We start from the raw sequence: 27,495 nt of genomic DNA, 5'->3' as shown, positions 1-27,495 counted from the left end.
TCAATAAAGACTTGACTGTGCTGGACACTTCATGTTTTCAAGTTTGGCAGAGCTTGGACTTGTGTTTTGTTCTTTTATCTTTTTTTTATTTATTATTATTTTTAATTAACCTCTGTCTCCTCAGTTTTTACCGTTGTACCATTTCAAGCTCTTCATTGGGCTTTCACAACTTGACCTGCAATAAATAACTGGGAAAATTAGAGTGTTCTAAAACTTTTGACTTTGGTAGTATAAACCATAATCCTTTTATTAGTGCACAAAGTTGGGCATCAAAATGTTACATGTACAATAGCAAAAGTCATTTAGTTCATCAAATATTTACTTATTCAACACAATACGTATAATTCAGAAGTCTGTTGGTGAGCTACGTGGAAGGGGGTGGATGGAGAGCTCCTGGTGGCTCCCGAGCTGCAGGCGGGATACTCCTGACCCAGAGTGCGCATGCGCCCTCTGCTGCAGCTCCGCGTCGCCGCACCACCACAAACTCCTCAGACCTTGCACGACCCCAGAAGTGAAAATGAGGCTGAAAAAAACCCGTCGCTTCCTTTAGAACAGCGCTAACTTTCGATTAACTAAATTTCTTGAATGTTCCGCGGATTTCTAACGAACTTCACAACAACAACAACCAGCAGCAAGTCGCGGTACGTGTTTTCTTTCCATCAAATAAGTTTCAGTGACGTACCTCTAATGTAATGATGTTATTTGTACGCGCAGTCAACTTTTACATTCGTGTGCATGTTAAATAACAAAAGGCATGCGTTAATCTGTGCAGAGACACGCGTCCAGTTGTTTTTTTTTTTAGTGACAAATACGGTCCATTTAAAGCTTAAACCGAGTACTTATATCGCTACTACGAATCCTTGTGTAACTGCACGGCAAAATCAGGGTGACCACACGTCCCTAATTCCCCGGGACAGTCCCACTTTTGAGTCCTGTGTCCCTTGTCCCAGCAGATTTATCCAAAACCAGTGATTTGTCCCAGTTTTGTACAAAAAATGTTCCAGGTGTCCTTGTTTTGGACCGATCTGAAACGTGTCAACAGTAAAGAGAGACGTATATTGTGTGTTGTTTAACTAAAATACAGAAAAAGTGCTTGAAAATGAGCATGAAGTGAAAAAAATAAATAAATAATGCACCGATAGAAGTTCCTTAGATTATGAAAATCTGATAGGCAAGATAACTGCTCCACGTGGTTTTCCGGGTTTGTGCCATGGGGGCTGTGGCGCACTGAGTATTTCTTCTGATTAAACCGTGCATTGTGTTATTTTTCTAGTGGAGGGTCCATCAAATGCTTTTCTCCACGGAGATGTTCGTGCTGTGTCTAGAATGATCCACGGTATGACATTAAACAGCTTTACTTGACATTTATTTTGAATTACAGCTGGTTTTATAGGTCAAAAATACAACATTGTGATTGTGAGCGGGGTTTCTTCTCCACAGATCTGACCTGTAACTTGTAACTATACGTTCTGTTTAATCCTCCTGGTTTAGTCCTGATCTACTTCGTATCCAGAGTTGAGAGGAGAGGTGGGACCAAGTCGTCGTTTTGCAAGTCCCAAGTAAGTTTCAAGTCTTTGACCTCAAGTCCAAGTCGAGTCTCGTGTCACCGGCCCAGTAAGTCCAAATCCACTCCAAGTTGTCTACTTAGAGCTTCAAGTCATTTCAAGTCTTTGAACCTATGTACCAAATATAGCTTAGATTTTTGCAGTTTATATTAATTTTAAAGTAAATTGTACTTAAAAAGTTATGGTATAGGTATATATGAGTATTTATATAGCTGTCAAAATGCTTCTTTTTTTTTTTTTTTTTTCGTTTTAAATGCCTTGACATGATCTTGGTGTGAATCATCACAGTTAGAATAGAAAGAATGTTTTATGTCAGGGGTCACCAAACTTTTTTCTCTGGGGTCCGTGGTCGGGTCGACCGTATAACAGAATTGTGTGACCCTGACGGTGCAGATTATATTCTTTGAAACCCGCCACACTTTCTTTCACTTTCTAACATACCAGACAAACTGCACACTCCTCACACTGAACACAAAAATAATTGGTCGTCCACTGTTCTTTGAAAACTTGGCACTCTGTCAAGTTTTTGTACTTTAACATGAACCATTTTGCTGTTCTTAACTGTGCTACAGTACTCTGCATTATAGTACTCTGCATTACAGTACTCTGCATTATAGTACTCTGCATTACAGTACTCTGCACTCTAGTACTCTGCATTACAGTACTCTGCATTATAGTACTCTGCATTATAGTACTCTGCATTACAGTACTCTGCGCTACAGTACTCTGCTCTACAGTACTCTGCATTACAGTACTCTGCATTACAGTACTCTGCGCTACAGTACTCTGCTCTACAGTACTCTGCACTACAGTACTCTGCACATGCATTAACTGTCATTGTTTCATCTTGCGCTTGTCATGTGATGAAAATTTGGTGGCAAATGTAAAAATATGTCATATAGTTATTTAAATCTAAATATAAATACTTCATATAAATATATATTTTTAAATTGAAAAAATCAGCAAAATACAAGATGCAGACGTGTTATTATTTGCTATAAAGTAATTTAAAAAACAGGCCGTGGCAACTTTTGAGGACTGCCTCATAGGGCCAGTTAGTTTGATGACGCTTGTTCTTTGTAGTTCCCTCTGTTTTACTCTGTTGTACTGCATATTACTGTAGTACATTTGAGGATACCATCTCACAGTATTTCAGTTTCATCCAGAGTAACAGAGAAGTGGGAGGGTCCCAGTTCCAATTCCAGTTTGTTCCTTTAAAATTAAGCACCGCATTTATCAAGAAGCGTCAAGTCTTCTCAAGTGACAGGCCTCAAGTCCGAGTCAAGTCCAAGCCGAGTCCCAAGTCTCAAGTTCATGTCTCAAGTCCTAAAAATAGTGACTCAAGTCTGACACGAGTCCAAGTCACGACCTGCAAGTCCCAAATCTGGTTGAGAGAAACTGAATACAAGTACTGAAAATACATATTCAGAATACACATTTTAAGTAGGCTCATTGTGTTCTGGTATCTTCCGTTTGGTGATATTCAGAGTACAGTTACTTTTCAAAAACGAGCACAGAAAAAAAACACACACACAAACGTCTTCCTTCTCCAATCAGCGACAAGAAGTGCATAACATAGTCAGACGGTTAATGTCTAAAAGCTTTTTTTTTTTTCTGGATTTAGACATCGGCCATCTGAGTGTGCGTTAAAATTTTTCACTTTTAAATTGCTGCTCCTTGCATTTTCACCTCGACCAAAAAGTTACACAGTGCACCTTTAATCTTGTGTTGTATCATTTACCGGCACTAGATGTAAAAGTATTCAAAGTAGTCAGATTACAGTACTCTAATCAGGCCAAAATACATTTAATGCAGTAGGCTATTCAGTACTTTGTAACTAAGTATACATTTTCAAACTATTCTTCCCGTCACTGTCTGTATCTACTTTTTTATTTTTTTATAAAAGGTTAAGTGAGACAGAGATGAAACCTGGTGATAGAAGCCGTTTTGTTTGAAGTTTGCGGCAAGTTCAGGTTCAGTTTGAGGAAACCCCGGGTCCGCTTCTCAATTCTCTTTCTTCTCAATCTCAACTGTCAATCCTTCATTTTTCAGCTGTCAATCAAACGAGTCCCAAAGCACGACGGAGGCAAGGGAAGGAAACCACAGAGGAAACACGGGGGGGGGGGGGTTCAGATTGGCACATCGGATAAAATAATTACACTTTATTTATCTCACAGTGAGGAATTTATCTTGTCAACAACACGAGTACAACCCAAAAACAAAATACAGGACGTGTTCCGCTGTGTTTTTAAACTTTATATACCTTTTTTGGAATCATTTGGAGAACTTGTGCATTGTGTAACTTTTCTAGTGGAGGGTCCGTCAAATGCTTTTCTTCATGGAGATGTTATTGGTTTGTTTGTAAGGGTGTAATGATATCCAAGTCTCACGATACAATATCGTCACGATATCAACCTCACAGTACGATATTTATTGCGGTATAGTGGTGAAGCTCACAATATGGTGGAGAGGCTCACGTTTAGGAATGTAACAATATCCAAATCTCTCTGTACAATATTTTTACGATATATGTCTCACAGTACGATATGTATTGCTTTAATATTATTATTATACAATATTCTTAATTTAAAGTTTAGTGTTAACAGATTTTGACATCTATTTTCAATATTTAATTAAAAATGTTCAAGTTTTTTTTAAAATTTGGATGTTTTATTCTCTCTGGTTTATTTGCCCCGGAAGTTCTGCTACTAAAAGGAGTGACCTGAAAAATTGTTGCCCTTTTGTGAACAAACATGTCGTCTTCTTTTATAGCGACACAGCATGCATCATGTCTTAGAAAGTCATTGAAAAGGAAGCAGCGAGGCGAACTTTGTTCAGTTGAACTATAATAACAATAGGGCTGGGCAACAATGTAAAAAAATTCATTGCATTAATCGCATGAGTTCCTGTGATTAATCATGATTAATCGCATGTTATACGCAAAACCAATTCATGGATTCAGAAGTAGTGTATAGTGCACTTTTATTGGAAATGTAAATGAAAGAGCCACATCTGTTGTGTAAACAGAACATTTGTTTATCCAGCAGCAGGGCACTAGTCTGTCCATGTTTCTACTTCTTTCTTTGGAGAATCTTACTTACAGTGTAGTTAATCAATTCCTAGAATTTGACTTAATGAATTGAATTCAAAAATAAAGTGCATGTGATCAGCAGCAGTAAAATAAAGTATTCAGTGTAAATCTCAACTGAAACAATCTAATCAAACCAAATACAAAAGTGAAATGTATTGACACTGCCAGAGCTTTAATGTTTCCTGTTTGATATAAAAATGAGAATCTCAGTCACAAACAGTCACCAGACCTAGACCTTTTTTTTTTTTTTTTGCACAAAGCCAACTGTTAAGGCATACCAGAATATTATTATTAAGAATGCGATTGCTGGCACCTACTTCTCACAGAAGTGAGAGAAAGTGAGACCGGGGGTGAGGTGTTGCAACAAGGAGCGATGGAGCGCACAGTGGTGCCCCCTGATGCGCTGTGTGTAAAGCCTCACTCCACTTGTTTCATTGAATGATTTGTCGGCATCAACAGAGTGTGTTGGTTGTGGTGATAGTTCAGAGTTGTGAAACTCCGGTGATAAGACAGTTCAGTGTTGTAGTGTTACAAATGACTTTGGCTGAGTCGACTGCGCCGTCTGGAGAACTTTGAAATGAAAATGGCCTTGTAAAAGTTCCTCACCCTTCTCCGTGTTTGTTTATTCTGCTTTCTTTCTCTCAGTTTTCTGTGAGCGCCGAAGCAGTAAGCAACATTCTAGACTCGCTCACAATGGACTTTTTCAAAATAAAAGCCAGTAAGCAACAGATGTTTACAATAAAAAAGAAAAAAATTTATAAAAATATAATGATATAATGATAATGAGTTCATTAGTTAACGTGAAATGAACGCAGTTAACGTGCCCCTAAATAAAACGAGATTTTTATTATAGATCCATGGTTGACACTGAATTCACATGCGGCACACTAAGCAGCAGAACTTCCGGGACAAATAAACCAGAGAGAATAAAATATCACCATTAAAATAGGCACTGAGACTGTTTTTGGATTGGTGTTATCTGAAATAAATTTTAAAATGAAATATTGGAAATCAAGGTTGAAATCTGTTTTGTTGTAGCACCAAGGAGGCAAGGGAAGGAAACCCCAGAGGAAACATGAGGGAGAGTTCAGATTGGCACATCGGATAAAATAATGACACTTTATTTGTCTCACAGTGAGGAATTTGTCTTGTCACAACACGAGTAGGACAATAGGACGTGCTCCAGCAGACTTTATACACCATGACTGGAATCATTTAGAGAATTTCTGCCTCAAGTCAGATCTGTGGAGAGGCGACCCCGCTCACAGACTCAGAATACCTGTATTTCTAGGTGTTTTTGAGCAGTAAACCACCTGCAATTGAATAAATGTAATGTAATGTGTCTCTGGGCAAGTTAGTAGACCAACATCTTTAGTTTTTAGTCTGAATTTAAAGCTTTGTTTCGTGCAATGATGTTTAGTCGCACTTCAACGATGGATTTGGGGAAAACAACAATCAGTACAATGGGATTATTTTGGTTGTGTCCACCGTAGGCTGTGGTCTGGCGGTCAAGTGGGTTTTCTTCATGAGTTTATGCAGCTAAATGTATTTCCATGCGCTTGAATCAAAATGCACCTGAAGCGAGTGAGTGCACTTTTATGCAAATGAAGGGTTTTAAATTTGATATTTTGCCTTTCCAATTTACGTTACTTATGTAAAAATGAGGTGATGGAAAGTCTTAATCTGTGTATCATTCGTTCATTCCTTTTTCAATGTAAAACCAAAAATAAGAAATCGAAAAAAAAACCAACAGTTTTCTTCATTACTTGTCTTCAAAACCAAATAGAAAAAAACAGGTAATGATTAGTTTTTTTAGTTTTCAATTTTGTGTTTAAATGAAGAATGGAACAAAATGGATAACAGCCGTTTCCCGTTTCCATGACTTAAACTGCGATGACAGACTGAACCAGGACTAAACCAGGACTGAACCAGGACTAAACCAGGACTGAACCAGGACTGAACCAGGACTGAACCAGGACTGAACCGTTTTCAATCCTGGTCTGGTCCCAGTCTCAGTCCTGGTCTCAGTCCTAGTCTCAATTCTTGTCCTGTTCCCAGTCTCAATCCCAGTCTTAGTCCTGGTTTAGTCCTGGTTCAGTCCGTATGCGGCACAAAAGTTGGGCATCGCAGTCACGGAAGTCACAGAAGACACGGAAATGGGAAACGACCGTTATCTGTTTTTTCCATTATCGTTTAAACACAAAATCGAAATCTAAAAAAAAAACAATTGTTACCAGTTTTTTTTCTATTTGGTTTTGGAGACAAATAATGAAGAAAATAGTTTTTTTTTGTTTGTTTTCTTATTTTTGGTTTTATATTGAAAAATGAATGAACAAATGATGCACAGATTTTAAAGCAGTGCAAGGTTAGAGTATTTTTGGTGTGCTGTAGATTTGTAGACACTCGGAGATACTGGCCTAGGAAGGAAGTGATTCAATGAGTCTTTGTTCGATCAGGCATCCGGAAACTCACCCACCCGTCTGTAAATCGGGATGAGGGGGCCTACCACGTCTCACACCTGGGATACAGTTCTGAAGAAGTCTGACTGCAGATGGTGCTGTTGTCCTGCTGCTCCAAGAAGGAAGACGGTGCCAAAATCTGTTTAAATCAGCTGAGCAGACAGCAGCACGTGGCCACTCTGAAGAAGGAGCAGAGTGCAGCCTAAACTGTCAAGGTATGAAAGAAACAGAGGCCTGTAAAAATCTGAAGTGTAATCAGTTTAGAGGACATAATGATGTAATCAAAGCTCATGGATTTGTTTCACTGTCACAGGCTAGTACAAAATAATGTGACACAAAAATGAAACTCTCAATCAGGAGGATTCCCCACCAATAATAGCCTATTGGAATTAAACTCCTGAGGTGTGTCTTGTACATTACACACACCTGTTTAGTCAGCTCAACACAGAAGTGCTCTGTGATGAAGTGACCCTAATAATTAGTTTTGGTGCTCACTTTTAAATTTTTGTCTGGGGAACAGAGGTCCTTGTCCCCTTTAGTCTGACATATTAGAGCAACACTCTTTTTTGCATTTTATAAATATATGTCTGTAAGTCCATCATCCTAACAGACACTGAGCAGTTGTTGAAAAGCACCACTATTGGGAGACAGAATGTCCAAGTCCTCAGCGTACATGAAATGGTTTATCAGTGGTTTATGTGTTTCACACATCTGGTTTTACAGTGGTTCAGTTGGTGGGACAGCTCCTCCATGTACAAGTTAAATAGGGTTAGGGACAGCAGCCCCCCCAGCACACCCCATTACTGACCTCAAAGGAGGCAGAGATGGTATTGCCCCATGACTTGCATCCTCTGACTAGAGTCCCAGTAAGACCAGATTCTTATGAGCTGTCAGATACACCTCTTTGTTTCATCTTATCAAAAAGCTTATGGTGGTTCACTTGGTCAGATGCATTGGATGCATCTATGATGCTTCTTAGCTACAACTGTGCGGTCTCCTTCAGTCCATACAGTATATGCATAAAGCAGTTCTCAGCTTGGTTTGGAAGCCAACAGGTTATCCATTGTGCCCGTACAGTGTCCCAGGTGATGGAGCAATACTCCAGGCCTCTGGAGATTACACTTGCTGGCACATCTGCTCCATTAATCTATAAACCACAATTGTTTGTGTCATTTCAGGAAAATTGACAAGTCCGGACAAGGACCAGCTAAACCAGAACTAAACCAGGACTGTGTCATGTCTAAACCAGGTCCTGCCCACAAAGTCTCTGCGAGAAGTGACTTCTCCAAAGGTTTTCAAATTGATTTTAAAAAAGGACAAACTGGATCCTCTTCACAGCTCGGATCAGTCTCACAGTTTAAGGAGGACTCGCATATGGGGTATGAAGTAAATCAGGTCTTAACAGGACTAAACTAGATCTAATGGAGAGCTAAACCAGGACTAAACCAGCACTAAACCAGGACTAAAGTAGGACTAAAAGAGGGCTAAACCAGGACTAAATTGTGATGGTAAATGGTCACATTTTTATTTAGAGCTTTTCCACCTTTAATGCTCAAAGCGCTCACCCATTCACGCACACAGGCATACACCACTGTACACAGACACCACGACTAAACCTGCAGGTGGAAGTGCACAAGTACAAATGCATCATCGTCTTGTTGTTACCAAGGCCAAACTCCTAACAGTTTATTTTTTCTGATTTTAAGCACACTTTTAGATCTAAGAAAGATCATGGCAGTTCATAACTCTGTTTTTATCTGGGTCTGGTCAAACTTTGTGTTTTTTTCTAATAAGACCAAACATTGTAAAAACTCAATAGCTTTAAATATTTAGCTGACATTTTCTGCAGTAGCACTTCCATCTTTGCCATTTAGCTTTTTACAATGTTTGTTTTATTAGAAGAAAACACATTTCTATATCAAAAGAAGACAAAAAATAATTTATTAAATAGAACTGGTCCAACAACCTTTAGCCACGCCTCCACTTACCTTCACAGCGACATCCGTGACAGTTCTGATACAGTTCACTTCTTTGTGTGTGTGTGTGTGTGTGTGTGTGCGCGTGTGTGTGTGTGTGTGTGTGTGTGCGTGCATGTGGGTGATACTGTGGATGTGACTGTCTGTGAGTTGATTGTGTGGAGTGGGGCAGTTGTGGGGGTAATGTGGTAGAAGGGCATGTGCGGTTGTTTTTTAATGACTTTAAAGCATTTTGTTACATTTTTAAATTTTTTTGTTTTGTTTTATATTTTACATAAATAAAGTTTGATTTGACTTGATGAACCAAGACTAAACCAAGACTAAACCAAGATTCCGTTGTTATTGGTCAACAGAGAGGAGGATCCGAGTGTTCCCATTGGTCAGGAGTCTCAGGCGGAGGTGGATGCCATCTTCCAGGTCTGTGCTGTGAAAGTGTTTCTGTGATTATTTTAAGATCAGACTCTGGGTCACACATGTTTAAACAGCACAAACATATCACACACTTTATGTATGTTTTAGTTTAAATGATCCAAAAAATAAGCACACAGATATGAGATAGAGACAGCTAGGCCTGTGGGATGGATGAGTTTTTTGTTTTTTTTATCTGAGGCTTTTGATCCACCATTCACTGCACACCAAATGGAGCATAAAAAGAATGAAGTCAATAGAGATTTCTGGAAAGAAATAGGGTCTTGTCACACACGCAGCTTCTGCTTAATCCTTCAGAGTGTGTTTGGTGGGCAGGAAAGGCCTGTGGAGGATGTGCAAATGTGTTTGGATTTAGTAGGCCGCCCTTGTTGGAGCTGTTCTTTGCGCAGGATTGATAATAACGTAAAATTCATTATCCTGTAAGTATGTAAAACTGAACCAGAGCGCTTCACAGCAGCAAGCTCCTGTTATCCAGCTCCTTTTATTCAGCTTCCTTTATCCAGCTTCTGTTACCTGGCTTTTGTTATCTGGCTCCTGTTATCCAGCTCCTATTATCCAGCTTCTATAATCCAGCTTCTGTTATCTGGCTTCTATTATCCAGATTGTGTTATTTGGCTCCTGATATCCAGTTCCTGTTGTGCGGCTTCTGTTATCCGGCTCCTGTTCTGTTTTTCTATTTTATTTTTACTTGTACATATACATTTATATCATTGTGCCTTACTTGACACCAGTCTCTTTATGCCAGACTTTATTATTACCATTTCAATTTTTTACTCATTGTTATTATAATAAAAAATATAATGTGATTTGTGAGCTACTGTAGGGCTGAGCAATAAGGAGAAAATTATTCTTTTTTTCCCCCCATATTGATCACTCTCGATATTCGACCTTCAGTCCTATTCGTCAGGATACTGTTGGTGGGACCAGTATTTCCAGAGAAATCCACATTTAAAATTTGGAAGGAATGAATTTGTACAGTACATTAAACCCAAATGTTTGCACGCGTTACAGTTAGCGATGGACATACATGTACCAATTGTTCAAATTTAAATTCACAAATTGCATGAAATGTATAAATGAAATCAGTCAACTCACTGCATCAGTGAAATAAATAAACACAATATTTTAACTCTTCAACTGAAACCTTACATACACAAGGATCAAAATACAAAAAGAAAAAAAAAAAGTAAAATATAGTAGACTGATTCATCAGCTGGTTTCACTTTGTGGTCTGACCTCGCAGCATTAGGATTCGTTCGCACAATGGTAGACGGGTACTTTTAAATTAAACCAATCGCCTCTGTTTGGTAGTCACGTCTGTAATGTGCTGCTAACGGGGGTAACTGGTATATTAAGCTTTTCCCAAATCCCATAGGAAGAAGGACAATAACATCTTTCCCCTTGATAAAATTCACCGAACATTCTTTGTTCCAGCTTTAAATCCGCAATCTCGGGAATCGTTGCCATCACAGAATGTCTGGCTCTTTGCTGATTGACTGGTGCCCACACTTGCACTTCCAGGGTTTTTGCAAAATGTCTAGTGTATTCTGATTCCTGACCTAGTCGCTGGAGAGAAATGAAATTGAGCAGAGGCACTAGGTGGTGCCAAATATAGTGCCACTATTGTCAAACTGAGGTTTTTGGACCTTTTTTGTTAATTGCAAACCCTCAAATGGGACTTAAGTAACTAATTGTAATTAAGTAATTGCAATTAAAGGTTGTATGGAGGATTTTTTTTTTTGTTTCAAGTTGTCAATGATAGCATTATAGAGGTGCAGTAGCCTTGTAATTATGATGACCAAAAAAAAGAGAATAAAAATTCATCAACTCTGGACGTGGTGGGGCTCAACATTTGCCAATAGATAACGACACTGCCTCGTTATCTGTGAGCTGACAGGCTGTCAATCAATCTCCCTACGTTTCTAGTGTAACTGACTTGCCTGCGCGCCGCCGGTACGTGGTTTACGTACGCCTGTCACGCAGTCCACAGACGCAAGACTCACTGACGCTGTTTACTCCACCAACGCAACAGTTCTTAGCGGCTTTTTTTTACCTATATCTTCCTCGCAGTTCGCACAAAGTTTGTTGCAATGGCAGACAAGAATCCAGGAGCAGTTAGCCGCAAAAGAAAGTCCGTTTTTGAGGTCGCTGAAAGAAGAAGACAAGGGGAAAAGCAGCGAAGCCAAACTAAGGTGATTCTTGAAGATTCATTCCAGCGATGGCGCGACTGAAGCAGACGAAGGGTCTAAAGACGCATTGGTCGCCAAATTACTCCTGGACAGGTCACTTCTGCTTATTATGAAAACGTACTTTATTTCCAAGAGCTAGTCAAACGTTTTTCAGGACACGAAAGCGATATCCTATGTCTGAAAACGTAATTTTCAAGGCAAAGAAAGAGTCCGCTTGCTGCTGCGTGTTGTAGCTAGTTCATTCGCACGGAATCTCCGCGCAACCTTCTCTGCTCCCCTTTCCTGCTCCTGTCCCCGCTGCCCGATCCGCTCTTCCCCCTGCTCCTCACTTCTCCAGGCACGGAATCTCCGTGCACCGCTCCCCTCTCTCCTCTCCTCTCTCCCTGCTCCGCTTTTCTCCCTGCTCCTCACTTCTCGTCCGCGAACGAAATGTCCGCACACCCGCTCCTCACTTCTCCACCTTGCCTAACCAACACTGTAGTTAGTTGTTTACAAGTCATGTGCAGCGCACCGGCTGTAAACAAACCTGTTTCTGGCGTAAAGAGGAGGCGGGAGGAGGCGTTTCTACGTAGGGAGCTGTAGGGGAGGGGGGGTGGTTTCACACATGCGCAACATTTGAAAAAGGACAAACAGTCACTGGATTTCTCGTTCCTTGGAAAATCCTCTATACAACCTTTAATAAAAATATATTGTTAAATAAAAGAAAAATTTAATTACCTATCAGATTATAATGGCAACAAATGTCCCAGTATATATATATGCAGCTTTTGAGGTCCAAATCAGTCTGCTGTGTACTGCCTGTCTCTAAATATAAAGCATTTTATTGTCAGTATCAAGACGTGTGTGGTGGCTTTGCAGGCAAAATTATTTTCTGGTCTGGTCTGAAAGATATAAAAAACACTTACAGGCTCACTGTGGTGATTAGAGTGCTCTGACTGCATAAGGTGAGGAATTATTCTAGACCACTGTAAACAGTTTAACATGGACTAGTCCTGTTTCTCATGTTTTAAGTTCTTGTCTGTGAGGTGAGGTTTCTGTGGAAATCCCTGCCTTATCTGCGTAAGTGCAGATGGAGTTAGCAGTGGGTACATTCAGGAGGAGGGTGCCCAATTCGTCTTGTATAACTAGATTTGTGACAGAGCTAAAAATGGCCATGTTCATTTATGAACACAGTCTACGGTTGACATCCTTATTGAGCTGATTAGAACATCTCAGTCCCTTTCTTTATACAGTCTGTGGTTCCAGGATGTGAAGAAGCGGGTCCTGAGTTTTGTCGAACAACAGCTGGAAAGGCTCCACATGCTCCTGGCCCCAGATCATCCAAAACACTCTGAGAGTGAGGAAGAGGCGAGCAAAGAGGTTCTGACCATCACCATGGACATCCTGAAGGAGATGGATCAGGAGCTTCTGGCCCAACGCCTTTCTAGCAGTAAAAATCTCCAGATGCCTTCCCATCTTCCTGCATCCTTGTGTGTCAGATGCCCTCTCATCTTCCTGTATCCCTGTGTGTCAGATGCCCTCTCATCTTCCTGTATCCCTGTGTGTCAGATGCCCTCCTATCTTCCTGTATCCCTGTGTGTCAGATGCCCTCTCATCTTCCTGTATCCCCGTGCGCCAGATGCCCTCCCATATGAAGTATGTCTAACATTATACCTCTTGTATCTTGTTTAAAGGGACTACAGTTGGATTCAGAGATAAACTGAAGTCTGATCTGCAGCAGAGGTTCAATCAGAGGTTCAGTCATGTGTTTGAGGGCGTAGCTAAAGCTGCAGACTCTGTCCCCCTGAACCAGATCTACACAGAGCTTTACATCACAGAGGGCGGAACCTCAGAGATCAACCAGGAACATGAGGTCAGACACATGGAGACCGTGTCCAGGAGACCTGCTACTCCAGAGACCATCACATGTGAAGTCATGTTTAAAACCATGCCACATTCATCAGGGCCAAACAGAGTGGTGCTGACGAAGGGCGTGGCCGGTGTGGGGAAGACAGTGCTGACTCAGAAGTTCAGTCTGGATTGGGCTGAAGGCCGGGCCCACCAGGACCTCAAGCTGCTGTTCCCGTTCACTTTCAGAGAGCTCAATGTGCTCAGAGACACACAGTTCAGCCTGGTGGGACTGCTGCATCACTTCTTCGGTCCATCCAAAGATCTCTGCAGCTTCCAACATCAGATGCTCTTCATCTTTGATGGACTGGACGAGTGCAGACCTTCTCTGGACTTCACCCAAGCACAGCACCTGACCGACCCCACAGAGATCACCTCAGTGCATGTGCTGCTGGTAAACCTCATCAGAGGAAGCCTGCTTCCCTACGCTCGCCTCTGGATAACCACGCGACCCGCAGCAGCCAATCAGATCCCTGCTGAGTATATCTTCATGGTGACAGAGGTACAAGGGTTCACCGACACACAGAAGGAGCAGTACTTCAGGAAGATGTTCAGAGATGAGGCCAACAAAATCATCTCCCACATCAAAATGTCCAGAACTCTCCACATCATGTGCTACATCCCAGTCTTCTGCTGGATCCTCTCCACTGTTCTAAAGAAGCTTCTGGAACAAACAGAGAGACCAGAGCTGCCCCAGACTCTCACACAGATGTACGCCCACCTTCTTACAGTGCAGGCCAAAGTCCAGAACATCAAGTATCACCAGGGATCAGGGACAGATATTCACTGGACTCCAGAGATCAGGGAGATGGTGTGGTCTCTGGGAAAAGTAGCTTTTGAGCAGCTGCAGAAAGGAAACCTGATCTTCTACGAGTGTGACTTGGAAGACAGCGACATTGACCTCACTGCCGCCTCAGTGTACTCCGGAGTGTTCACACAGGTTTTTAAAGAGGAGAAAGGCCTGTACCAGGAGAAGGTGTACTGCTTCATCCATCTGAGTGTGCAGGAGTTTCTAGCTGCTCTTCACGTCCATCACACCTTCTTCAGCTCTGGAGAGAACCTACTGAAGCCACCACAGTCTGGATTAAAACGTAAAAGAAAAAGAAAAAACACTTTGACACAAGAAACCACCAAGGCACTAGACCTTGAGGCAGCCTTTTACTGCTCTGCTGTGGACCAGGCCTTACAGAGTCAAAACGGACACTTGGACCTGTTCCTGCGCTTCCTCCTGGGACTGTCTCTGTCTACCAATCAGAAGCTGCTGCAGGGTCTGCTGACTCCCTCAGGAAGTGACCAGGCCAATGAAGAGACAGTCAAGTACATCAAACAGAAGCTGAATGAAAAGGGTCTGTCTACAGAGAGAGGCCTGAACCTGTTCCACTGTCTGAATGAAATGAATGACCGCAGTCTGGAGGAGATTCAGAAGAACATGAGAAAATACCTCTCTGATAGAAAGATGTCTCCTGCTCAGTGGTCTGCTCTATCCTTTCTCTTACTGTCCTCAGACTCAGACCTGGAGGAGTTTGACCTGAGGAAATACCAGGCCTCAGAGAAAGCTCTCCTGGGTCTGCTGCCGGTGGTCAGAGCCTCCACCAAAGCCCTGTGAGTACAGAGTGTATATCAGCTCTTGTGTGGTGTTTCTAGTCTCTAATGTCCCTCTGTCTCCTCAGTCTGTGTGGCTGTGGCCTGTCCCCGTACAGCTGTGGTCCTCTGGTCTCAGTCCTCAGCTCCTCCAGCCTTACACATCTAGATCTCAGTCATAACGACCTCCAGGACTTAGGAGTGGAGGAACTGTCGTCTGGACTAAAGAGCGCCCCCTGCAGACTGGAGACACTCAGGTGAGACGCTCCCACGGTGCTCTCTGCCCCTTTGTGTCCACATGAGTATAATGCTTTAATGCTGTGTCTTTAGGCTGTCTGGATGTCTGCTCTCAGAGAGGGGTGGGGCTGCTCTGGCCTCAGCTCTGGGCTCCACCCCTCCCTCTCACTTGAGAGTGTTAGACCTGAGCTACAACCATCTAGGACCCTCAGCAAAGCTCCTGACTGCTCTACAGGACCACAGACCCCGGCTGTGTGTCAGGTGAGATTAGGCCTGTCACATTAAATACTATAACACAGGAGTTTCTCTCTGTAGCAATATATTGTGCTTCACAATAAGTTAACAGGTGTAGGTGAGACCACCCCCTGCTGTCTGTCAGACGAGACTGACTTTTGAGACCACCCTGGTCTGTGGTCCATGGTTGGTCCTGGTCTCTGGTCTTTGGTCCATGGTTGGTCCTGATCTCTGGTCCTGATCTCTGGTCCTGATCTCTGGTCCTGGTCTCTGGTTCTGGTCTCTGGTCTCTGGTCTCTGGTTCTGGTTTCTGGTCTGGTCTAAAATGGAGTTGTGTGTTTCAGGACGGAGCCTTCTGGAGAGCGCTGGATGGTCCCAGGTCTGAGGAAATGTGAGTCTGCTTTTAGTTCATTCATACAGTAAAGTGCATGTAACAGGTCATATCATTACATTAATTATGATAAAAATTTGTTAAATCTTGCCTAGTTTTCTTTAAAGAGTTATTAAAGATCACCTCTATCCTATACAATGCTATGAAGACAAAGCAGTTGACCTTGGATGATCCAGCTGAGGAAGACTATAGCAAATTCAAGTTTGACCTAAGTTGTCGAATTTCAGATCTTAAAGCAGCACGACTGTTGGCATCAGAAGTCACCTCAAAAGTAGCATCTTTATATAACTCATTAGTTAAGGAAATAGAGTTAAGGGAAATGCGAACTGCAGCAATTGCAAGACCTTTAGAAATAAATGAGACTGAAAAAGCACTAAGAGCCGCCATCAAAAAGTGCGTTCAGACTGCAGCTTGAAGTGACCCAAATCCGTTTTTTTGGCTTCTATGTGACCTGTATCCGATCTTTTAATGACAGTCTGAACAACACAGATCAGATTTTTTTCAAATGCGACCCAGGCCACTTGAGATATGTGGTCCTGAAACCGATACATATCCGATCTTTTCACATGCGACTTCAGTGTGAACGGCCAAAACGCATTCATTCGACCTACGTGTTATCAACAAGCCACAAACGTCACTATTCTGCACTGAAGTAGGCGAAAATTGTTAATGAACTCCATGTCACTGAAGTGAAGCACATCACCACTCACCACTCTTGGCTACGTCTCCACATCCACATGTTCCTTTCAACGGACGTCGCTGCCGCTGTCCCACAAAACACCAAAAACCTCGTCCTTCTACTTCTCAATCTCCTCCTTAAAACAAGTAAGTTGTACATGTTCTGGCTCCGGTACGAGAGGAACTTTAAAATTGCCAGGTGCTCAATGCTCGGGTCCATGTTTGGACAACTTCCGTAAACATAGAGCATGCTCACTGCGGTTGATGTCATCGTGTCCTCCAGTGTGCATGCGGGACACTTTCAGGCCGTTTACTGTTCACACAGGGGATCGCATACAAGTCGCATTTAATTGGAAATATGAACGACCTCGCAAAAACATCGGATTTCACAAAAAAATCGGGATTGAGCGTTAAGCCCTGCAGTCTGAACATAGCCAAAGAGGTTTTGGAAAATGTGGAGAAAACTAAAGAAATGCTGGGCAACGTTGTTTCTGATGAGGCGAGCCTTGATGCAAAGATCGAAAAAAAGAGACAGGAATTGGATGAGGACACCAGAGATTTTGTAAATGCATGTCAGGTTTGCAATCAGTCTAAGTCTACACACCAAGCACCTGCTGGCCATCTTCTTCCCTTACCTGTTCCCGACCGGCCTTGGTCCCATATATCCCTGGACTTCGTCACTGGCTTGCCGGTTTCCAGTGGACACACCACCATCCTGACTGTAGTCGATCGCTTTAGTAAGATGGCCCATTTCATTCCTCTGGCCAAACTCCCTTCTGCCAAAGAGACGGCTGAACTCATGTTGTAGCATGTGTTTCGGCTACACGGACTCCCCACTGACATAGTCTCTGATCGGGGTCCACAGTTCACCTCCATCTTCTGGCGTGAGTTCTGTTTACTTCTAGGAGCCACTGTTAGCCTTTCATCAGGCTACCATCCTCAGTCCAACGGCCAGACTGAGAGATTCAACCAGCAGATGGAGACAGTGCTGCGGTGTATGGCCTCCAGGAATCCGTCTTCCTGGTCCCAGCAACTACTCTGGGTCGAGTACTCCCACAACACGCTGAAAAGCTCTGCCACTGGTTTTTCCCCATTCCAATGTGCTTATGGTTACCAACCACCCCTGTTCCAGTCTCAGGAAAAGGAGGTTTCTTGCCCCTCTGTCCAAGCCTTCATGAAACGCTGTCACAGAACCTGGAAACAGGCCCGGACTGCTCTGCTCACCTCTGCCCGTCGCTACTCTGCATCAGCCAACCGCCGCCGTTCTGAGGCTCCTGCATACCAGGCTGGTCATATGGTTTGGCTCTACCAAGGACCTAGCACTCAAGGTGGATTCCAAGAAACTAGCTCCTAAGTTTATCGGCCCTTTTGAAGTTGAGAGGATGGTCAATCCAGTGGCTGCGCGTCTCAAGTTGCCAAAAGCTATGCGGATCAATCCCACCTTCCATGTCTCAAAGTTGAACCTGGTTTGAGACAGTCCTCTTGCCCCTGCCTCACCCCCGCCTCCGCCTACTCGTCTGATTGATGGAGAACCCGCGTACACGGTGAGGCGTCTGCTTCGTTCCAGACGGCGTGGTAGGGACATCCAGTACTTGGTTGACTGGGAGGGGTATGGGCCTGAGGAGCGTTCTTGGGTGCCTGCCAGCTTCATTTTAGACCCTCTTCTTATTAAGGACTTCCATGAGCAACATCCTGAACAGCCTTCAAAGGGCTCTTCAAGTTCTCATACGGTTCCTTCTGCTACCCTGGGTGATCCATCTGGGGAATCTGACCTTTCAGAAGAATTCTGACCCTCCTCCAGGCCCCCTCTTTCCACCCGTGGTCGGCCTTTTGGTTTTGGGACGTCAGGAGCCATCGCTTGAGAAGGGGGTTCTGTCACAGTTCTGCCTTTTTGTTTACATGTTTTCCCCCAGTCTGTTACGGTCCTCCTTTTGCTACCACCCTCCTTTACCTGCAGCTACCTCTCATTCCGTAATCAGCCCAGACCAGTCTATATATACTCCCTCTTCTCCCTCAGTCTTTGCCAGATTGTCAACCTGAAAAGACCGACACTCAAGCTCCTGACAACCCTGAATCATAACCCCTGAATCTGATCTGTTTTCTGCTTCTGAAATTCTGAGTTTCCCTGTTTGTTGTCCCTGTTCTTGAGTTTTTTCCAGTCTTGGAAGATATTTTCTTTCACACTTAATATCATATATTCCTCTGTTGTATTTCCAGTCTGAGTTGCCATTATAAACATTTCCTGTTATAGGATACTTTCAGTTATTTAAATAAGACTTTGTTTGCAGGTGTACATGTGTTGCATTTGAGTCCAAGTTACCTGCGTGATAGTACAATCTGGCCAGTATGGACTCAGCACACAATGAGATTCTGTTGGAGCGGCTTGCCAAGCTAGAGGCTAGTTTGCAGCAACAGCAGGTCGAGCTAGCATCTACTGCTTTTGCAGCTCGTCAATCAACTGTAGCAAGTGAACAGAACATTGCTAATTTGACGGCTCAGATCCAGCAACTGGCAGTTACTATTGCCCAGTTAGTTTCTGCTGTTCCTCCCGCTCCAATCACTCCTACACCACAGCCTTCAGTTGAAGTGATTGCACCTAGGCCGGTTTCCGAACCCAGAGTAGGCACACCTGAACGTTATCGGGGAGACCCTGAAGGGTGCAATCCATTTTTGACCAACTGTACCATTCTGTTTGCCTTACAACCACACACATTCTCCACAGAGAAAGCCAAGGTGGCATTTGCTATTAACCATCTTACTGAAAGGGCTAGACTGTGGGGGACTGCTGAGTGGGAGCGTCAGACAGCATCAGACGCCTTTGCAAAAGAACTCCGCAAGGTGTTCGGAGCCAGATCCTCTGGACCCGATGCGGCTGGTGGTCTGATCGGGTTGCGACAGGGGGCCCGCTCTGTTGCTGACTACTCAATTGAATTCCGTACCCGGGCCCTTCAAAGTGAGTGGAATGTCAGAGCTCAGACCGATGCCTTTCTCTTGGGTTTGAATGACCACATAAAGGATGAGTTGGTTTCTTATGATCTCCCCTCGGATCTTGATCACTTGATAGAACTGGCAACCAAGCTAGATCGTCGAATCCAAGCTCGGTGACAAGAGAGAGGACTGAAACTTTCTAAACGACAACCAATTCCCCATTCACGTCCCACATTAGATATCAGTCAGTTTGTCAGTCACCCCCCGTCTCCTCATGTTGGAGGTTCAGAACCCAGGCAGCCAGGCAGAACCTGTCTTTCTTCTGAAGAGCGACATCGTCGTCGTCAGGAGAATCTCTGTCTCTACTGTGGGAGGCCTGGCCATGTTGTCTCTAGTTGCCCAGTAAAAGGGGCAGGCTCATCTGTAAAGACGGGAGTACTGATGAGTCTATCCTCAACTCCCTTCCCTGTTAAACGCCCCCAGTTTCAAGCTCGTCTGCTGCTCAAGAGTGGAACTCACACAGTGACCACTCTAATCGACTCAGGGTCTGACATTTGCCTTATAGATGAGAACCTGGTCCAGCAGTTAAAGATAAATTCTGTTCCTCTCCCAGCACCTGTACCTGCTAATGCTCTGAATGGGAGACTTCTGGGCTCCATAACACACCGCACTGTTCTTGTTCACCTGCTTATGGCCGGCAATCACCATGAGACAATCCAATTTTACATCTTCAGAACCCCATAATCCTCAGTTTCCCTTGGCTTCTCCGTCACAATCCCCAAATTGATTGGTCTACCAGTTCTAGCTGGAGCCAGTCTTGCTACCAGATCTGTCTTAAGCAAGCCATTCCAGTAGTACTACCAAATGAAAACACTAGTTCTCTCCCAGATTTAACAGGTGTTCCTGAAGAGTACCATGACCTCAGAGAGGTTTTCAGCAAGGCCAAGGCAACATCACTTCCCCCACATCGTCCTTATGACTGTACCATGGAGAAGTATGTCAATGAGTCATTGGCTGCAGGAATCATCCGTCCCTCTTCGTCTCCCGCTGGTGCCATTTTTTTCTTTGTTGACAAGAAAGACAAGACACTCAGACCTTGCATAGACTACAGAGTGCTAAACAGTATTACAATCAAGAACTGTTACCCTCTGTCACTCATTTCTTCGGCGTTTGAACTCTTGCAAGATTCTGTAATTTATACTAAACTAGACCTTACCATCTTGTCCGGATTCGTGAGGGGGATGAGTGGAAAACGGCCTTTAACACGCCTACTGGACATTATGAGTATTTGGTTTTCATAGATACCACTTGAGGCAGTAGCACAGACCGAAGCTGCTGTTCCGACAAAGTGCATTTCCTGTGGATCATCATGTCTTTTAGAGATTTAAGAAATTTCACAGAAATGATGAGAGCGTTAGGGTACCCTCGGCTGATATCAATGGAAAATTTTCGAACACCCAACTTTACCTTAGTGGCGGAAAATCTAATTTGGCTTGTGAAAAGATATAAGCCTCAAAATATCATCAAAGTGGTTAAACACCAAGCACCTCTATCAAGCTGATGGATATTCAGTTAAGGTAATGCCACAACTGTTACCAAACAACAATTCTGCAAGCAAGGGCCAAAACTTATCTTATGTTTATTATACTTTCTTATACTTTCCTCTCAAACATCTAAAGCAGGCATGTCTAAACTATGGCCTGGGGGCCAAATGCGGCCCTCAGACAAATTTTTCTTGGCCCTCAGACTTCCAGGTATTTTGGCCCAAATTACCTTGCATCAATTTAAAAAAATAAATAAATAAATACTGCAAGTTTTTTTCAAAAATCGACCTTGATAAAGCTACTCTTTAATATTTAGTGTGTGGTTTTCAGGATCTTAGCATGAATAAAAACAGATGGCTCATTCTAATGTGTTAAACATGCACACATTTCAATTATTCACTGTATTGAGCATCAGTCTATGGCCCTCGATCAGCCCTCTGCTTCATCTGTGTTTAGATATGTGGCCCTTGATTAAAAAAGTTTGGACACCCCAATCTAAAGTATATTAATGAACAGAAGAAATATACATGTATCCTGCACACTTAATGTACATGACACTTTTTTATTATTTAAACTCAAAAAGGAGGGGGAAGATGAAAACTTAAATGCCATCCCTGTCTTCCATTAGAGCACAAGTTAAATGCTTTGCTGAAACTTCTCTTTCAGTCGAACAAAGAAATATATAAATGAATTCTATTCATAGCAATAACTGCATGAAAAGGTCACTGATAATAATTTAAATGTATGGTGTTACTTTAAGTCGCTATTGGACATTTTTAAGCCACAACAAGAAAATACAATAAAAATGGTAAGGTAATGGTAATGGCAACAAGCATAAAGTACTACCAACAATGACTATATGACAGTACATTTAGGGCGCTTTCACAGCACTAGTTTGATTATTTGGTCAGCACCACGCAATAGTTATTATGTAGCATAAAGACTCCAGTGTGGTCCTTTCACACCTGCAAACCAACCAAACTTGGTCTGATTGACATACTGTATATCCAAGGCTCCTGCGCGCAGCGGGTTCGAATGGACGTGGCTCGAGGCTGAATGCCAGACCTCTTGGAAGCATACACACACGCTGCCCGGTTGATCCTGCCAGTAGCACGTGTTTGTCTTAAAGTTGAAGCCATGCAAGTCTAAGTCCACACGGCCGGTACAGGGAAACTGCAAATGTCTCATTAAATCAGTTATGGTTCCTTTGATCGCTCTACTGTTACTTGGACCACTTTTGGCCACCATTCGAGGTTCACCTCATGTCTTCTCCACCACAAACAGGAAATGAAATAATTAGTATCCCCTCCCATGATGCTTTTCGAATAGTTCTTTTGGACCTACTGTTTATGATTTGGACCCAAGTTTGCATTCTCACCAGAGAGACTGCACCAGAGTTTGGCATTTGTTGCAGAGTCAAGTGGACCGAGGCCACCTCTTTTTTGAGGTCTCGGTCCACTTGATTTAGTCTGGATCTGAGTGCGATTGAAGCTTTCACACCAATGAAAACAAACTGAAATAAGAGCTTCTGGTTCAAATGGAATATTTGATACACACCATCTGCTGTCGGTGTGAAAGGACCCTTAAACTCGTCTCTCTCTCTATTCAGACCAGACCACGTTTTTATAGATGCTTCTTATAAACATAAATTTATGAATATTTTGACATTGCTTTTTGTTTAAATTCCAGAGCATTTAGAACAAAATAATAAGATGAAATGTTTTGTGTTTCAGACTCACAGGAGTTCTCCCTGGACCCAGACACAGCTCACAGACACGTACTTTTGTGTGAGAACAATCGAACTGCGATACATGTGAAGGAGGAGCAGCAGTATCCAGATCATAAGGACAGGTTCACAGACTACTATCAGGTCCTGAGCTGCACAGGCCTGAAGGAGCGTTGGTACTGGGAGGTGCACTGGAGAGGGCAGGATGTTGAAATAGCCATGAGTTACAGTGGGATCAAACGAAGCGGACGGGGACTGGAGTGTGGGTTTGGAAACAATGATCAGTCCTGGAGCCTGGAGATCTATGATGAAGAGTACTATGTCTGTCACAACAACAACGCAACACGACTCCACCGCTCCCATAGCTCAGAGAGAGTGGGCGTGTCATCTGGTAAAGGAGATGTGTCCTCTGGCAGAGTGGGCGTGTTCCTGGACTATGAGGCCAAAGCTCTGTCCTTCTATGAGGTCTCCTCTGATGGAGAACTGTTCCACCTCTGGACCTTCTCCTCGTCCTTCTCTGAGCCTCTGTTCCCTGGGTTTGAACTGGGGAGAGAAGGCTCCTCTGTGACTCTGGTGAAAGAGATGAGACAATGAACTCTTCTGACCAAACAGAACCACAATGAGGACAAAGCGATGAGAAAAGGAGGGAGTATTTTATATCTATGGGGTATTAAAGAAGAAATACTTTATTTCTATCAGGAATTAACTGCTAACACATAACATATTTAGCTCACCGTGTTACCTTTTATTGTTTTGAAATGGTGTATTTGTCCAAAACAATGTATTACCATGTTCTAAAAGTTTCACTTTCATTTTTACTGCTCTGAGCCCCCCTCCCTTTGCTCCCTGCGCTAAGTAACTCCCTCTTGAGAGTGCTATCACAACACAATGGTGGCGAGGGTAGATGCAGCAACCTCTTGCTCTGAAATAGTGCTGTGTTTTTATTGGTCAAAATGAGTTTGTCTGAATGTTTTTCTCGTCAGTCTACACTGGAATATAAGTACAGTCGACAGGCAGTGTTAGAGATTCATAAAACCAAAAGCGAGAGCCAAATTGTCCCGGGGAATCAGAAAAGCAAGAAAGGAGTAAAAACATAACTTCCCTGTTCAAGGACAGCAGAGATGCAAAGAGCTTATGGCCGACCATCGCCATCATCGACTACAAGCCTGTGCCACAGAGCTGCGAGAGCAACACCTCTCTGGTCAATGATCTGAACAGCTTCTTTGCAAACTTTGAAACACAAAACTTCAAAGCCACCATCATCATACCTGTGCCAAAGAAACCATCCCCATCCTGACGCCCATCATTATGAAGTGCCCCACCCTGGACCCCTTCCAGTTCACATACTGTGTGACTGAGCTCCTCACCTGATCTCTAAGGGAGCCCCCAGCCAACTCATTTCAACTGCTTGTATCCGCAATCTTGTCCTTCTGGTCATTACCCAAAGCTCATGATCACAGGTCAGAGGGTAGGAATGTAGATTGACCGATAAATTAAGAGCTTTGCCTTTCAAATCTTTCAAATCAGTTGGATTTAAGTTTGCTTTTGTTGAATGTAAGTTTTGTGTAAGTTTTTGCTGCTTTTTCTACAGGAATTGTACAAAAATGCATAGAAAATAAATATCTTGAAGTTGGTACTCTGAAATTGTACCTTTGTGCTTTTTATTTGTCGTGTACTACACATGGATGTAATACACATACAATAACACATAGTCCAACAATCACACTCAAAATAAATATGAATAGCATTAAAATAGTGGCGTTAATAAGAACTACTAGATTGGGTTTGTTGAAACTTGCTTAAATTTTTAAGTGCTGATCCTTGTGTCTCTATGGGGAAAATGCATTTTGAGAAAACGGCTTTTTGAAGTTACAATGTCCCAGAGAGCTCTACGGAGGTGAGGTGATTACATTCGGTATTCAAACATCTTTCGGTGCAGAGTGAACACATGCAAGCTTATGTTAAGAGATCAACCTGAACAAAAATCCAGTTGAAGTGTCTCCCCTCACTCAAGCTTTTGTAGCTTCCTTTAATTTAATGTAAATGAAAAAAAAAAAGCTTCATAAATAAATATTAATATGTATTAATGATGACACCAAACAACCGTCAGTTCACTCTGTCTAATAGATCACAGTGTGGATTGTTCCAGATATGTCTGTTTACTGCACTTAATGTCATCCTCCAACATGAGTTTACAGCACACACCTAACTAACGTCTGACACCAGTACGTGTGCTCTTCAACACTTTTACATGAGTCTTAGAGCTATTATTCATTTTATGGCCTCAAAAAGAATCTGACACACAGCCCAGAGAGACAGTATATCTTAGGTCTTCTGTGGTTGAATGAATGAACGAACATTTTCTTAGAATTGTATGAAATTACATTTTATTAAACATTTTATTTTTAAACAATATTGTACATATATAATATACATATAATAAAAACACTGCACAAAATGTGATCACACTGCCCTCTTATGGGCCACTATTCAAACTCATCTCTATTGTCCATATTACACTGGAGCAGTGAAAAGTACAGACAGTGGAGGAGGCCTTTGTCAGTTTGAAGCACTGTTACCAGTGTTGGGAAGGTTACTTTTAAAATGTAATCCCCTACAGATTACAGATTACACAATCCAAAATGTAGTTAGTAACGTAATCCATTAAATTACTTAAAGTGAGTAACGTAATCTGATTACTTTGGATTACTTGATATTGTCATGTTTTTTTAAACGACATGAATGTAATAACCACATCCTGAAAATTCTTGTTTGTTGTCTTCAAATTGTCTGAGCCCAAGTCTCCATGAATAAGCAACTGTTTACTGTAGAGAAACAAAGACCATGAGATCTGAATATAAGAGGTTTTGTCTGTTAAAAGACAGTAACAAGATCAGTCTTCCTTAATATTAAAAAATATTATTGATAGAGAAATTATTTTTTATATGAGATCACCTTAAATTATGTCAACCTACTGTTAGGTGTCATGTTGTTTAGACCTGGTTTAGTCCTGGTTTAGTCCTGGTTTATTTCCTGATTTTTAGACCTGGTTTACTCCTGATTTTAGACCTGGTTTAGACCTGGTCTAGACCAGGTCATTAGTTCTGGTTTAGTCGTGGTTTAGTCCTAGTTTAAACCTGGTTCTGTCCTGCTTTAGTCCTGGTTTAGTCCTGGTTTAGTCCTGGTGTTAGTCCTGGTTTAGTTTAGAAGTGCGGTTTACACGAGAAAACACGTTCCACACGCAGCGCACGAGACGGCGGTGTCCGCGCTGTAACTACGGAAGGAGACGTGGTCCGCGGGTTCTCAGGTTGATGACGATGATGAAGGTGTGTGTTTGTGTGTGTTTGTGTGTGTTTGTGTGTGTTTGTGTGCACGTCCACTCATGTGGCAGGTCACTATAGGACAGTAGTGCAGATATTCTATGTAGGGGTGTCAAATTATCGCGTTAATTGCGATTAATTAATTACAGTCATATTTAGCGCGTTATGTTTTTTAATCGCGTTAATCTCATTTTTAATCTCTAACTTTAGTGTTTCTGTATGTGAGTTGCTTTATTATAAAACCTGTTTTTATGTGTTGTTGGGACAACAACACACACACGCACAAACAAAAAACACATTTATACATTTTTTAATTTCGGCAATTCCACTCATTATCGGAAACCCACACAAAACACGCGCAGTAAGAGCGACGTTTACGGCGTCAGTTGCACAATGGACGAGGTCGAAGAGCCAGTAGAACAGAGTCAGCAGTGCACAGGTAAAAACGCATTCGTGTCTTGGAAATTATTCTCCCGACGTGAAATATAAAAGAAAATAACAAATATAAAATCGCCTACAACTTAAATGTCACTGGTGAAAACAACCTGCATAGACTCATGATGTCTGCACTACTGTCCTATAGTGACCTGCCACATGAGGGGACACGCACACACGCACGCAAACACACACAAACACACACAAACACAAACACACACCTTCATCATCGTCATTAACCTGAGAACGCGCGGACCACGTTTCCTTCCGTAGACACTGCGCGGACACCGACGTGCTGCCGTGAGCCGCGTGTGGATCGTGTTTTCTCGCGTACGCTGCGTAAACCGCGCTTCCTCCTGTGCGCCTCTAAACCAGAACTAACACCAAGACTAAAACCAGGACTAATTCAGTCCAGGACTAAACCAGGACTAAACCAGGTCTAAACCAGGACTAAACCAGAACTAAAACCAGAACTAAAACCAGGACGAAACCAGGACTAAACCAGAACTAACACCAGGACTAAAACCAGGATTAATCCATTCCAGGACTAAACTAGGACTAAAGTAGGACTAAAGCAGGTCTAAACCAGGACTAAAACAAGGACTAAAACCAGTGATCTCATATATAAAGCATTTCTCTATCAATAATATTTTTAATATGGTTAAGGAAAGACTGGACTTTTTATTGTCTTTAAGTAGACAAAAGTTCAGATTTCCTCGTCTTTGCTACTTTACAGCAAACAGTTTCTTATTCATGGAGACTTGGGCTCAACAGCCAATTTGGAGAGATTTGTTAAACAATAAATGACTTTATAAAGTCACTTTT

At 42.5% G+C, this 27,495-nt stretch overlaps 1 protein-coding gene across 7 annotated transcripts; it reads left to right on the top strand.

The window, feature by feature from the left end:
* Positions 1-473: 473 nt before the first annotated feature.
* LOC110171373 (protein NLRC3-like) lies at positions 474-24,559 on the top strand. 7 transcript variants are annotated; one of them, XM_055163160.1, is made up of 12 exons: positions 474-641; positions 1,274-1,336; positions 1,492-1,559; positions 7,113-7,330; positions 8,294-8,494; positions 9,445-9,508; positions 12,955-13,138; positions 13,383-15,198; positions 15,267-15,434; positions 15,508-15,675; positions 15,993-16,039; positions 22,923-24,559. In XM_055163160.1, the coding sequence occupies exons 5-12, from the start codon at positions 8,352-8,354 to the stop codon at positions 23,507-23,509; spliced, it is 3,177 nt and encodes a 1,058-aa protein (XP_055019135.1). In that variant the 5' UTR covers positions 474-641; positions 1,274-1,336; positions 1,492-1,559; positions 7,113-7,330; positions 8,294-8,351; the 3' UTR covers positions 23,510-24,559. The 7 variants fall into 7 exon arrangements, with proteins under 7 accessions (XP_055019135.1, XP_055019322.1, XP_055019184.1 ...); XM_055163347.1 differs by having other exon boundaries at positions 12,942-13,138; XM_055163209.1 differs by having other exon boundaries at positions 1,441-1,559.
* Positions 24,560-27,495: the final 2,936 nt, after the last annotated feature.

Source organism: Boleophthalmus pectinirostris, unplaced genomic scaffold (genome assembly GCF_026225935.1).
Source record: "Boleophthalmus pectinirostris isolate CB_2022bp ecotype Guang Dong unplaced genomic scaffold, ASM2622593v1 HiC_scaffold_1, whole genome shotgun sequence".
NCBI classification, from domain to species: Eukaryota; Metazoa; Chordata; class Actinopteri; order Gobiiformes; family Gobiidae; genus Boleophthalmus; species Boleophthalmus pectinirostris.
Note: the sequence above shows the minus strand (reverse complement) of the source record. Positions and strands in the feature narration are given on the sequence as shown.

Bases quoted from the DNA above. Each gene is read 5' to 3' on its own strand.
- LOC110171373 (XM_020937078.2), top strand. From the start codon at position 8,352: ATGTCTAAACCAGGTCCTGCCCACAAAGTCTCTGCGAGAAGTGACTTC. The intron at 15,199-15,266 runs GTGAGTACAGAG...CTGTCTCCTCAG, and splicing joins AGAGCCTCCACCAAAGCCCT to TCTGTGTGGCTGTGGCCTGT. The intron at 15,676-15,992 runs GTGAGATTAGGC...TGTGTGTTTCAG, and splicing joins AGACCCCGGCTGTGTGTCAG to GACGGAGCCTTCTGGAGAGC.